The sequence below is a fragment of the Convolutriloba macropyga genome, chromosome 6 (assembly GCF_964194025.1).
Source record: "Convolutriloba macropyga chromosome 6, txConMacr16.3, whole genome shotgun sequence".
Classification (NCBI taxonomy): Eukaryota; Metazoa; Xenacoelomorpha; order Acoela; family Convolutidae; genus Convolutriloba; species Convolutriloba macropyga.
The window spans coordinates 13,006,273-13,019,594 of record NC_134473.1 but is presented as its reverse complement, the minus strand read 5'-3'; the positions used below and the strand labels follow the sequence as shown (position 1 = coordinate 13,019,594).

The 13,322-nt window shown below is 33.8% G+C and overlaps 1 protein-coding gene across 4 annotated transcripts in view; it reads left to right on the top strand.

Moving 5' to 3' along the window:
• The first annotated feature begins 953 nt into the window (after positions 1-953).
• Positions 954-13,322, top strand: part of LOC142340793 (uncharacterized) — a 40,435-nt gene continuing 28,066 nt past the window's right edge. For 2 of the 4 annotated variants that reach the window (XM_075391507.1, XM_075391504.1), the window contains exons 1-5: positions 954-2,043; positions 2,445-2,632; positions 3,266-4,149; positions 8,015-8,171; positions 10,343-10,417. In XM_075391507.1, coding sequence (XP_075247622.1) covers positions 2,470-2,632; positions 3,266-4,149; positions 8,015-8,171; positions 10,343-10,417 — 1,279 coding nt within the window. In that variant the 5' untranslated portion in view covers positions 954-2,043; positions 2,445-2,469. The remainder of the gene's footprint in view (positions 2,044-2,444; positions 2,633-3,265; positions 4,150-8,014; positions 8,172-10,342; positions 10,418-13,322) is intronic. The other 2 variants (XM_075391505.1, XM_075391506.1) reach the window with 2 other exon arrangements.

The following is a 13,322-nucleotide window of genomic DNA, read 5'->3' as shown; positions in this document are numbered from 1 at the left end:
AAGCAATCCAGACGATTGTCTTAAAATGTGCAGTGACGTTGGAAAACGTTCGCTAAACTACTATCAAAGAAGGCGTGAAACCATCACAGCATGTACACTTGAGTTAGATTAGTATAGGAGGAAATAAGGGTTTGTTTTAAGGGTAAATTTTTTGCAGTCAATTTCCGATGTTGTTGATTTTCGAAATGTAAAGTTGACTTACTCAGTTAATCCTGATCTGATCTGATGTTGACTTTTACCTATCCCCAGTTTCATTTTTTAGTGGTTATGTTACCTATCAAATTTTCTTTCGAATTCCTTTAATTTGAAGGAGCTGAGGCCAAGTATCTTTTTTCGTTTGTTTGCTGCTCTTTTGTTAACCTTTATTCACATAATTTTGATTTTTTGAAGGCTTTAAAGTAGGACAACGTTTTGTAAAGAGCTCTTGTGGACTTTTTCGCCCACCGCCGGCGCTATTCTTGTTTCGTCATTATTGCGGGGAACGGTAATTGGCAGTAAACTCTTCAAGATTTGTAGGGGTAGTAAACTCTTAGGATAATTTGTAGACAGAAGATCTTGAATATTTTTTCTCCTAAGTGTGACGTACTATAATACTTAAATCGCATTCATGATGAAGGAAAGCATTTTGAGAGTTCAGAGATTGTCAGTTTTTCCCCTTTTTTCTCCCATTTCTCATTCAACCGTTTATTAGCGTCATCGGAAAATTTGGTCAGCGCTTTTTATTAATAACAATAATGTGCATTGACTCCTCTATGGTCTGTTAAATTTTGTACTATTTCTAGTTTTCTTTTTGTGAATTGGAAGAATGGACATTTTCGTGTTCATAATTGCTCTGTTTCGCCTCTTTGATGTGTTGTTGAATTTTTCAGCCTTAAATTTTCCTTGTTTTTGCATATATGAAGCCGCGTTTTTGAAACGGCAAAATGTTGTTACTATGGGGATGGTGTGAACAATATAAAACAAAAATGAAAACCTTTCAAAACAAACAGCTATGTTGAAAATGCAAAACTAATTTCTCTGAATACATTTTGTAGTATTTGTACAATTATCCGTTTTAGAAAAACCCGCATTTGCAGGTTAACAATTTCTGTAAAATGCGTCGTTTTTATTATTTCTATTTCTTTTAAAGGGCCCAGGTGAGAAAAATTATGAGCCCAAGATTTCCTTTCCAAACCCAATTTCGGTTCTCCTTTCCCTGTATCATTTTCATCAAGTAACGGATAATATATGATATATTAGCGTTTGTACACGTTTCCTGTTTCCTGTATGTTCTGTTCACGTTATGCGCTCTTATTTCACAAAACATAGCTGCAATGTTGTGGGTTTTGTGGGATTTTTTTTTCATTTCCTGTAGTTTTACTGAGGCCTGTTCTTTTTTCGCGTTTTAACCACTTGGTTACCGGCCAATTTTAACCTTTAGTCAACAAGTGCTTATGAATTTATCATATTTCCCCGTATTGCATTATGGAAATTACTTAAAGAGGAATTTTTAACGAAGTAAAATAATTTAAATGAAATATATAACGCCTCTTTCAATTTACCCCTTTTCTATGTAAATTGCCCCAAAATGCATTACTTACAAAATTTACCAATCTTTACGGAAACATTAGCATTTATTTCCTTATTTGACATCAAACAACGTTATTGCCGATTGCGTCAATTTTTTGTACATGGAAAAGTTGACATATGTTCTTAAGGGATTTTATTCAATTTTCAGATTTAATTCTATCTGTCAATGAAAATGGTTTTATTTGTAAGCCACAAAAGAATGAATTTTTACCAACCGTTCTTGTGTTTATTACCATATCGTTTCAACCGTAATGACCTGAGGAACTTTACATGATGAGTTACCGACGCCAGGCGAATTTTTAATCAAGAGTTTAATTTCATCTTTTTGTTGTTTTATTCGGGAATATCTCATAAAAGTTCAAACTTTACTTTCTTTTGATTATTGTTGCTATATATGGATTGTCGTTGTGTTTGTCACCGGCTAAACTGAAGTGCAATTGTTGGTGGTCGTTATTATCTCTTAGAACACAACTGGTATTCTCAAATTTAATCGTGACTTGACCGGGCCGAGGAAAAGCTTGTTATGAAAACACTTTTGTCACTGATTTTTTCTCAACATTAAGAGTTTCACAAAGTTGCATATGAAGTGGAAATTGGTAAACATCGGCTCATGATTTAACAGTAAAACTGGCATTTTTATTCACAAACACAAAAAATATTGAGCTCAACGTCCAAAAGTCCAGTTCAAAATTTTGATCAAGCCTCAAACCTCACCGGTCATTTTTTCACCAGTTTGGGTGAGTTAAATAATACAAATGATTGCAAGTTTAAATGCATCCGTATTAGAAAGACTTGGTCAGTTTTTTTTAGAATAAAGTTCTTCCGCGTAAAGTGGTTAGTTAGACTAAGCTAAAACTTCGACCCGGCGATGTTAGACAGACTGTAATCTGACCTCATCGAATGGCCTCAGCTCCCTCCTCTCCTGTGAAGATGGACCTTGAGTCTGTTGGATTGGCACCCGTTGAGGGGATTGGGGACCTGCTGAGTGATGAGCGATTCATGCTTGAGTTCAGAGCCTGTCTCGCCGAGTTCAATGAAATGCAGGAGGCCTCTACCTTTCCAAGTAAGCTACCCAGGGTTATTTGAAGCGCAAGGGCGGAATGCTAAATCTAGTCAACTATCTCAAAAGAAAGAAGAAAAGAAGTTATTTTGTTACGACATTAATAAGTGATGGAATCTTTTCCGTTTGTGCCCGCCCTTCCCCCAGATTAGTGGGCTAATATTTTCACTCCGCAACTGATTATTTTCACCCCCCACGGTAGATTGTTTTCAGCCCATACTGCAGCCGCAAACTTCTTATGTAATGATTTTTTGTAATGACGCGTGCTTTTCAACTGAAGGGTGCATAACGTATGGGGGGGCACAAACGGAAATGATCCGAATAATGATACAACAGAGACAGAGAACGAGGTCAATCGACCTTCTCTTTCAAACTGCCCTTATATAATATGACTTCAAACATTACAAGATCCAATTTTTTAACGGAACAATGCTTTATTGAGTAAAAACTAACTGCACGTCTAGAAATTTTTAAATTGCCGCAAAGTGGGTCACCAATGCAGCTTTCAAACTGACTTAGTCACATTTTAATTGTTAATGAATCGGCTAGTTTCTGGTGAAATTGAAATTGGTGAGTTGTATTTTTGCTTCGGCATCTTAGCCGACGATCATCTTTATGAGTTTTTTGATATTTAAGGAAACTTCCCCAGCTCTATAACCCGAGATGCTGCCCCACCTGTTGTATCTTCGAGGCACCGGGGAAGCATTCCGATGACCGATTCCGACCCTTCTCTTGAGGACATTGTTTATTCTGCTCCTGATTCAATCAACCGAGGTGTCGTGTTCTCAAACGAGGTCTCTGTCTTCGCCTATCACAACAAAGACCCTGTAAGACCTGACTTATTCCAGCAGCGAAAAGAGAGTCAGGTCAAATTCCGTCAATTCGTTCAACATAAAGTGATCCAAAAGCAAAAACAAATCTTAAATTCCTGGCACAATTTAGTCGTCAGGGCGAAAGACGATAGCACCAAGCATGTTCCGAAATCAGAAAATGAAGCGAACTCAAGTTCAAGTACTGCTATTGGCTCAGCGTCTGACAAATCAGGGAACGCCATATCTTCGACCAATCTAGTCCCGGAAAGTTCCAGCCCAAGTAAGAAATCAAAGCATAAAGATCGTTGGCGCAAAATAGTGGAGCAAAAGATACTTTCTCGCAAAAGTGCTCCGGATTATCCAGTGTTTGCTCAGCATTTGGACGAAGAATTGATGGACGTCAGACGTAGCGCAAACTCTTCTCCAAAAGTGACAACCCCAGTTACAGAAGAGATCCCCATAAACGAGGAAACGGGTTTTCCTGGGGTTAAAATTGAAATCGAGCGGAACAGTATCACGATTGAAGTTCCAGTGATCGATAGCAACAGTCACGGGCTCAACGGTTCAATTTGTGGTAATCAAGATGATGAGTATCGGACATCCATTCAAGATGGCATTGATGATGAATATGGAGTTAATGACGTCACAACTGCTAGTAATGGGCAAGCACTGAGTGTGAGACCTAAGGAGTTACCGCTTAATACTAAAGTGAGATGTTTTATTACGCGTTACGCTCGTTATATACCAAAAATACGGTTCCTAAATACCTTCTGGTGTTATTACATAGTATTTTATATTCTTCTCGCGCTATATTTTCTTGTTCGGACCCTTTTAATGGAGAAACTATATACTCAACTAGTAATTTTTTTTGTTCAGTCATCTTTGGGTCATCGAAATATCTGACGCTGAAAGATATGAGTGGTAGCATTAGAAGGACCGTTGATAGTTTCATGCTATTTTTGCTATATTATTTAAAATTGTGTGGATAGTTCATTATAAATACCAATATTTTTGTTTCAAAGATGATTAAGGGTTGCTGGATTGTTTAGTCGGACTCTTTTCGCAAAAATGGTGCCGTTTTCGTTGATAATTGAGCTTTTCTTCACAAGAACTGTAGTCAAAACCGCCATTTTTAGCTCATTTTGTCCATTGTTGCCCGAGGAATTGCTTTGAAAGTGACAATACCGTCTTATTAAAAAGACGCTGGATCTGTGTGAGCTTATAAAGTGAAATTGGATAATTGTTCTGATCGCTCATGAGGGGGGGGGGACTATATACTCAAATGGGTTTTGTTTGTTCAGTCAATTTTGACCAATCGATATATTCATCGTAGAGAGTTGTCAGTGGTATCATTAAAAAGCCCATCCAGCGTAGGATATGGAATTAAAAAGATTTTCTTGAATTTCGTTTTCTAGAGCGGGTTATCGATTTTTATATTTTTTGTGAACTTTAGACCCATTTGCGTTGTTTTTATTCACGTTTTCCGTAATTTCTGTCTAAGTTTTCGTCAATTTTGTTAAAATTTGTTACCAAAATTCAGCCTTCCTCATCGAAAATAGCACGAAATAAGATACTTTAGTCCACTTTGATTAAATTTTCCGGAAGTACACAACCGAAAACCACTAACACAATCTTTTTAAACTCAAAAGGGGGCTAGTCCTACTTTCATTTTTTAAGCGTGCTCTGTAATTAAAATTTTGCCCTTTTTTGCTTACTTTTCTCATTGATTATCATAAACGCAGCATTTTTAAAAAAAATTTTTAACTGACAAATTATCTATATCCATAACGTTCGAAAAATAGGGTGTTCTCTATGAATGAACAACCTTAGCAGGGCTAGTTTTGGACCAGTCGTGGACTGTTACAATCCAGAAGTAATTCGGATTGTAATCAGTAGGTCTTTTTTAAAAACAAATTTGATCTTTTTTATATTAATTAAAGAACAGAACATTTCAAATCAAAGCTTTGTGGTGATAGGTCCAATTGGCTTCCTAAGCAGCTCTACATTTTTGTCTCTAGTTTTTTTAATTGAAAGCTTATAGTCCTTCTGACTTTTAGACTTAATTGTTTTTTAAATAAATAATGGCTTAATGAACTTTGCCTCTATTTTTTCTTAATTTGGTCAACTTGTAGCTTAGTGTCAGCAGTTAAAGAATGTCATTTGTTTATACTGAATCAACATTTAACCTTTACGGTGGTTTTACGCCTTAAGTTATGATTTTCTGGCTTTGATACTACTAGATTTCACAATTTTATTTTGACTTTTAGGCAGTTGCCTCTTAGGATAAAGACAGGTCTCATTGGCTTTTCATAGAGGAATAAACTTTTTTTTGAGTAGATATCTGATGGCTTTCATGACTTTGAAAACAATTGTTTTCCAAAACAAAAAAAACTTTTTAATTTTGTTTAACTTCGCAGTTATGTTCTTTTTTTGTCTATTTTTTACATAGAATTTTTAATTACAGGGCACATATGGCATAAGATTTTTCGAAAGAGGGTGATAGTTTTCAAAATCTAATGTTTTTTTGAAAGATTTAGGTATGATTTTACTGGCTTCGACAAGGATTTTTCGTACAAAAAACAAACTAATTTTTGATTTTTTTTCTTTTTTACAGTCTGTTTGTAGACGTAAGACATTATCTGAATAATTAAAGGTCTCAAGCAATTTTTTTGGACGAATAGACGAACATATTTCATTATCTCATTTTGTAGCTATTGGCTTTCATGACTTCAAAAATGATCGTTTTCGAAAAAAAAACAAAAGAGTTACTTAATTTTTCCCTTTTTCGGTCGACCTGTTACCTATTCTCACGAGCGATCCTATGCTCATGAGAGGTCCAGTGCATTATTTTTGGCGTAGGAGGAAGGCTCAATTGAACATATTTTGAGGGAGAAAATATGGCCTAAGTTTTATTTGAATTTTTTTCTTGTCTCTAATTGTTGTTCATTTTGTAACAGCATAAAAAACTGAATATTGACATGTGTTATTGCCTTCTTGTAGAAACGTGTGTGATCATAAATTTGTTAGATGTTTTCAATTGTTATCTTATGGTTTTCATTACTTTGAAGTTAATTGTTTTTAAAAAAAATTAGGCCAGTTTTTTTTTATCTTTGCTGTTTTTTGTTCTTTTTGTTTGTTTTGTTACCGAGGCTCTTTATATAGCGGTCCCATATCTTTTTAGTGAATTAAAAGGTATTTTGTTTAGTTACAGTTTTATCCGACGCTATTGTGACCTTGTTGCTAAGTTTTTTTTAAATGGTCAAAGTTTTGGATGTAATTAATGTTTTCTGTTATTGTTGTTTGATTTTGTTGTTCATCGTGACTTGCTTTCTTAATAAGGACTGATCTCATCAATCTAATGCGTCATTTTTTGCTCTGAGTTATTTGCTTTGGTGTTTTTTTGTTCATACACCAATTTTTTTGAAAAATATTTGATTTTTTGGGGGTTTTCTATCTGTTCCTCATTTGGTAGACAATTATGCCAAAATTGAGGATATGCGGGGTGGGAACCTTATGTGCGATGGCACATTATCGAGCGTCCTTGTTAAATTTGTTCTTGAAATGACAAAAATAAGTTCAACTATTTATTAAAATAGTCAAAGCAGCAGAAACTGCCAACAAACCTCTAAAACAGTGTAGAAATGCAGCTGTAGAACACATAAAAACGTTGTCAATTTAACTTTAACATCGTACTTTATTGTTATTGTCTCAGCTACGATAGGCATGTCACCTTCATGTAAAATAATAACAATGAATAAGCAATTTATTTTAGTTAACTGTAGAAAGCAATGTTAAAGGGCTCTATTTTTTTCCACCCCGATTCATTTAACCCAGCATATTTTAACCCCATATCATTTAACATCTCTATCATTTAACCTCTCTATCAATTCATCCCACCACTTAACAGTCAACATAAAGGCATCCTTTGTAATAATTGAGCAGATAACTCAATCCCGTGTTTGTTTGTGATAGTTTCATATCAAGTCCCATGGGCCGCTGAGGCATAGCCATAGCCCGCTGGGCGCGGCCAAGTGATTATTTTATTAACTTAATAGTGTTAATTTTATAAATGATTAAAATCGGGGTAAAATGATTGAGGGGTTAAATAAATAGGGGCGAAAAAGCGGGACACTGTTAAAAGGCCCTCCTTAATTCTTTGTTCCGTAGTACTTAATTGACCTAAATTTTTTGGTAATTTTTTTGGAAACGCTCCAGATTTTTTTCAATTTACTCCGTATGTTCAACGGTGGTTTAAATTATGCAATATGTGCTTCTTCGCTGTCTTTCTTGTGACCTTTGTTAATTGACTAGACAGCTGAAGACAAGTCAATGCCAAAGATATCGAGACGTTATATTTCTTCGGAACGTAATGTATTTTTGGTATAGCTCATTTTGATTTGATATCCAGTTTTAAATAGTTTTTATCTTGTTTAACCGTCCAAATTTTACCGTTTTTAGAGACAAGGTAAACACTTAGTTCTCTTCTTTCGTTGTCTTCGGGATTTCTGTTATATAATGCTTGTTTTTTCTCTCAAACCTTTTCAAGTTTTATGAACGGACAGACATATTTTAGGCTCAAACTGGGGCAGAAACAGTTCCGCCGAAAGTTGACATCAACGGGTTCTCCTCATTACCACCAGAAGATTCAAACTTTGCTACAGGAGCTGAGAATGCTGCGTCAAATTACAAACAGCCGTCGCCAAACACAGATAACCAAGATGCAAGAATTGGTAATTTGTAGTTTGCGTCTTAATGAACTGTAGCGTTCCCTCTTTTTTAACAGTTTAATGCCGTAAACTACTGATATGCATTTTTTGCGATGGTTATTCCAACCTATCCTACATGGGTTTAAGAGTTTTTCGAAAATTATGTAACAAATGCTCTCACAGCCACTGAAAATCTATACTTCTACATATGGAAAAATCTTAAATAATTATCCTCTCAAGCACTGAATTTTCAACGCAACGCATTTTCAGAGATCATGTGAGAATTGATCTGATTATGTTGGTTTCTAAATTTTGTTCATACGTATTAAATTTATGTCAAACTTTTACTGAGACGACACTGATGATTAGTGACAATTTTTCAATATTTAAATTTTAAGTGCTAGAATTCTGTAGACGACTCGAATTATTTAAATTAAAGATTAAGTGATTTTTCTCGTAATATAACATGAATCTTTCGGGATGAGCGTGATTTCCATGAGATTTAATGCCATTTTGCTTTTATAATCACATGAATTATCATGTGCAATGTATTCAAATTGGTGTCTTAACACGAAAACTGATGTGAATTTACATGAAAAATTACATCAAATGTCATGGAAATCAAATAAAAAATTCCCACGCTCATCCCGAGAGATTCATGTAACATTACAAGAAAAATCACTTAATCTATTTTAAATAACTCCGATCGTCTACTTAATTCCAACACCTAAATTAAAATATTGAGAAGTTGTCACAAATCTTTAGCGCCGTCTCGGCAAATTATTTACATAAATTTAATGCGTTGAACAAAACTTAGAAACCAACATAATCAGATCAATTCGCACATGATCTCTGAGAATTCAAAATTCGTTGCGTTGTCAATTGAGGTGTGGGAAAAAGAAAACATTGACACTACTTCGCTTTTTTGAATGTGCATTTTAAGAAAAAACACTTTTTCTCAGAACATTTTAAAATCGCACAAGCTCTTGTTCTATTGTCATAAAATATTGGTTTCATCAATTAATTAGAGAAACAATCTTTCAAAACCATTTAAAACATAAGTTTTATAATTGCTCTTGAGCGAAATTTTTAGCAATTATTGTAAAAGTGTTCGGATTTTTAATACAAAATTTTTGCAAGACCATTTTTGCACTTTTGTTCTAGAACAATCTGTGACTTTCAGTAATCGTACAACAGAGAGGAATCAGTGTATCGTGAAGACAGATATCCAAAAAGTAGATCCTAAAAGAGAAATGTTTGCAAAGAGAGATGTTTTAGTATAATTCTTTGCCCAAAACTTTCCCCATTTCTGAGCAAATCTCTAAACTTTTTGATTGAAATCTCAGACAGATCTCAATTAGAAGATAGGTAAACATGCAATTCATCAATGAATGAGGATGAAACAAATCTACTGGTTTTTGTGTTAATTTTTTTGGATGTTTTTGAGCTAAGTATTCCTTTTTATAATTAATTCCTTGTCTGTCTGTTTTGCCAACATTGCTGTATTGTGTCAAAAGATATCTGTTCTGTGCTCTGAGAGCTATTATTAACTCAATATATAGTTTCAGATGAGAAAAAGGAGCTTACAAAGTTTCAGCTGATTTTCTATTATTCTTTGAAAGAATCACCGTTTACGAATCACATCAACTTTCCTTTTTTTTGTTTTTAATAACCGCCTCAGCTTTTCTGCCGGCTATTATAGCGCTCCTATTTTTTACAATTAAAATACTTTGAATTGTATTAGGCGCTGTTTTTTTAAAGATCTGTTCACACATTTTTATGATTTTTGGAGTCAATTTGGAGAGTTGATTTTGGTCACGCCGAAACAGGAAGTGGAGCGAAAAAACGAGTGATTTTGCGGCGTAATTTTTTTTGCTCTAATTTTAAAGTAGAGTCAGAAAACGGTGTTTGAACTATATTTCGCTTTCTCGCTAGTGGTTTTTTGTACACGTTCGCATTTTGTCGTTGATTTTCTGTTTTTTTTTAAATTTTTGATCTGGTTTTTTCCTCACTACGAAACAGGATTATGTTCAGCTCCAAAATGACATCAAAATTGTTCGCACTTTAAAATTGTTTGTGTACAAAAATCATTTTTTTCATTATTTTTTTCTCTTCTTTCAATCCCAATCTTGGTTATGGGAATCAACGGCGGCTATTTTCCGGCAATCTGCCGGGTATTTTTCTTGTATTTTCAGACAGACCAGCAGATCATATGGTGGATTTGAAGCAATCAGTTAACGAGGACTCCAACTTGCAGCCTAGTAGAAGAGGTGAATAATTTTTAAAACAGTAATATTTTTTTTGTTTTGATAAATTAACTTTCAGCCATCTTTGGTGGATAATCGTAGCTTGGAATGTTCATGACATTGTTAATGGTTCAGGTCACTTTTGTTCTGTTTGTTTAGTTCAATTTTTATTTTGTATTCTGGGGAAACTTAAATTCAATCTAGAATATATTTATTTCTCGGAGAAAAGAATGAATGGGAAATTCATGCCTTGATTCTCGAGAAATTCTTGTCCATATTGACTTATGGTTATAAGCATTATATGCAATTATCTCCTTCGTATCGTAATCCGAAGGTGTTTACGACAGTGAACTGCTCCAAATTACGGATAGTTTTATTATTTCTAATCATTAATAATTTTTAATTTTATAAATTAATTTTTGTTCCGACCCCTCTTGAGGGGGGAGGAACTATATACTCAAATGGGTTTTTTTTTGTTCAGTCAATTTTCGCCGATCGATATATTCATCGCAGAGAACTGTGAGTGGTATCATTAAAAAGCTCGTCCAGCGTAGAGTTCAAAGTTCTTTGAATTTTGTATTTTTCGAGGACTTATTGAGGTTCGAAATTTTGTGTAAACACGGCATATTTGGCAGGATTTTGTTCACTTTTAGCGCTATTTTTGTTCAAAATAAGATTGTTTCTTTAAAAAAATATTCATTCAAATTTACATTTCACCCTTAAAAATGGAACAATTTTGTGTTGCCAAAAGACGAAAGGCGATAAAAAGACTAGCTCTGGTCTCATAGGGAAGTTTACTATTTTTTTAAAAATAGAATTCAATTTTAGAGCTGTTTTTTTATATTTCATCTTTTTTGGTTTTTTTTAGTCACTAAGAGACTAGTTACTTTTCATATCGAGGTTCCGTTAATGACAAACTTCATTTACAGTCAAACGATTCCCGATAACAAAAAAATTCTTTTTTGAGGAATCGCTCATGTTTTTTTGGCTTAGATTCTGAGTTTTCGTAATTTTTACTGAAACATTGATTTTTTTGAGATTTTAATAAATTTTGGTAGATGTTTTTGTTTTGTTTTGGATATTTTATTCGTAAATTTGGTTCCTTTTGAAATCTTATTACATTATGCTAAAATTGATTGTTCCCATTGGCTTAGGAGAGATGTACAATGGAACATATATAATTTTTTCAGAGAATAGCTTATGGTTTAAATGGTCTCGACGCCGCGTTCTTTTCTGCTGGATTTTATTATTTTGCCTGTATTTGTTATTGTTTTCATAGTTATAGGACTTATTGTGATGTTTTTTAATGAAATATGAATGACAAGCATCGTCGTTTTTGCATCGAGGCATAACTTAGCGTTTTTATTGACTTCTGTTTAATGCTATCGAAGGAAATGGCCTTGATACTACGGGTGTTCTCAGAAGTTTCGTGTTTTTGATATTTATTTCATATTTGTTGATTTTTTTTGACATCAAGCTGCTGAAAAAAGAGGAATCCCATTGCTATTAAAAAACTAATTGAAAAATTTTTACTGAAAAGTCATTTTTTGATGGCTTCGACAATTTTTTGCTCATTTTTATTTATTTTGCTGTGCTTGCCTGTATTTTATTTTTTGTAGCCTTAAAATGTTGAGAGTTCTCATAACTTTTTAATCGAGGAGTGAATGATGTTGCTCAATGCAGTCATGTTATAGCGAATAGCCTCAAAGAATAGTCTTAACGTGATTTTTGTTATTATATATTAGCTGATCTTTGTTCGTTGGAGAAATTGCATTTTCATAAATTTTTTTGAGTGGTTTTTGAAATGTGGCCTAAGTGAACCTATTTAATTTCTCAGAATAATTTTTTGTTGAATCTGTACAAACAAGAATTGAAATAAAAATGCATAAATATCAGATAATAGCTAATGATTTAATTGGCTTCAATAATTTGTGTTTTCGCAGTTTTTTTTCTATTTTTTGTGAGGTGTTCCGCATCTCTACTTCGTTTCTGTGGCTTAGTCTAATCAAAAACGGGGCCTATTGGTTTTGTAATGATATGCTAGGAAATTTATAAAAATTTATTCTGTTAAAAGCTAATGACTTTTAAGCCGTTTGAAATTATTTGGTTGAAAAATATTGATTGATTTTTGAATTTCGCCTCATTATTTATTCTTTTTGTCAACTTGCTACCTAGTCTTATTAGGGAAAAATCTCATCTGCTTTTTATTAAGCAAAAAGTAAATTTGTGTAGTAAAGATTTATCCGATTGCATTTTCACGTTGTTACTAGGTGCTTTTAAATTTAAATATTGAGTTTGTGCCGTGAAATTTTTGTTTTTGCTTATTTTATTGTTTTTTTGTAGTCTTTTTATTATCAGATCTCGTGGGTGCTGTAAAGTGGCATGGCATTATGTAATTCAATTAGTAGTCTGTTTGTGTAACGATTTTTTTAAAACTCAAACATCTATTTTTGATTATCTCTTCAGTTGGTTGACAATTCAGTGAAAATTACAGATAAGCTGGGGTCGGAACATCGTGTGCTAAGGCACATTAACGAGCATCCTTGTTTAATTTGGAGCTAAGTTCCCTCTTAAGCATAAAGCAATCAGCTCTTTAAACCAACTCCATTTCAAACTAATATAGGTGTTGCAATTGGAGTTGGTGTTGCTTAATATAGGTGTTGCTTAATATTAAGCGGTGAAATTACATATTTTAGCGGTGAATTGTGGTGAATTTTTGTAAGATCACCGCTTGCTCTAGCGGTGATTTTACATAATTTCACCGCATTCATCGCATTTCACCGCAAAATTATGTACGAAATTTGCGGTGAAAAAACTAACTTTTCACCGCTTATCTTACATATTTTTCCGATTTTTTCTCGACCCGGGAACGCAATATATGTAGATAAAAAAAGTTCTGCTTGGCAAATCTTTTTTCACTCTATAGCCT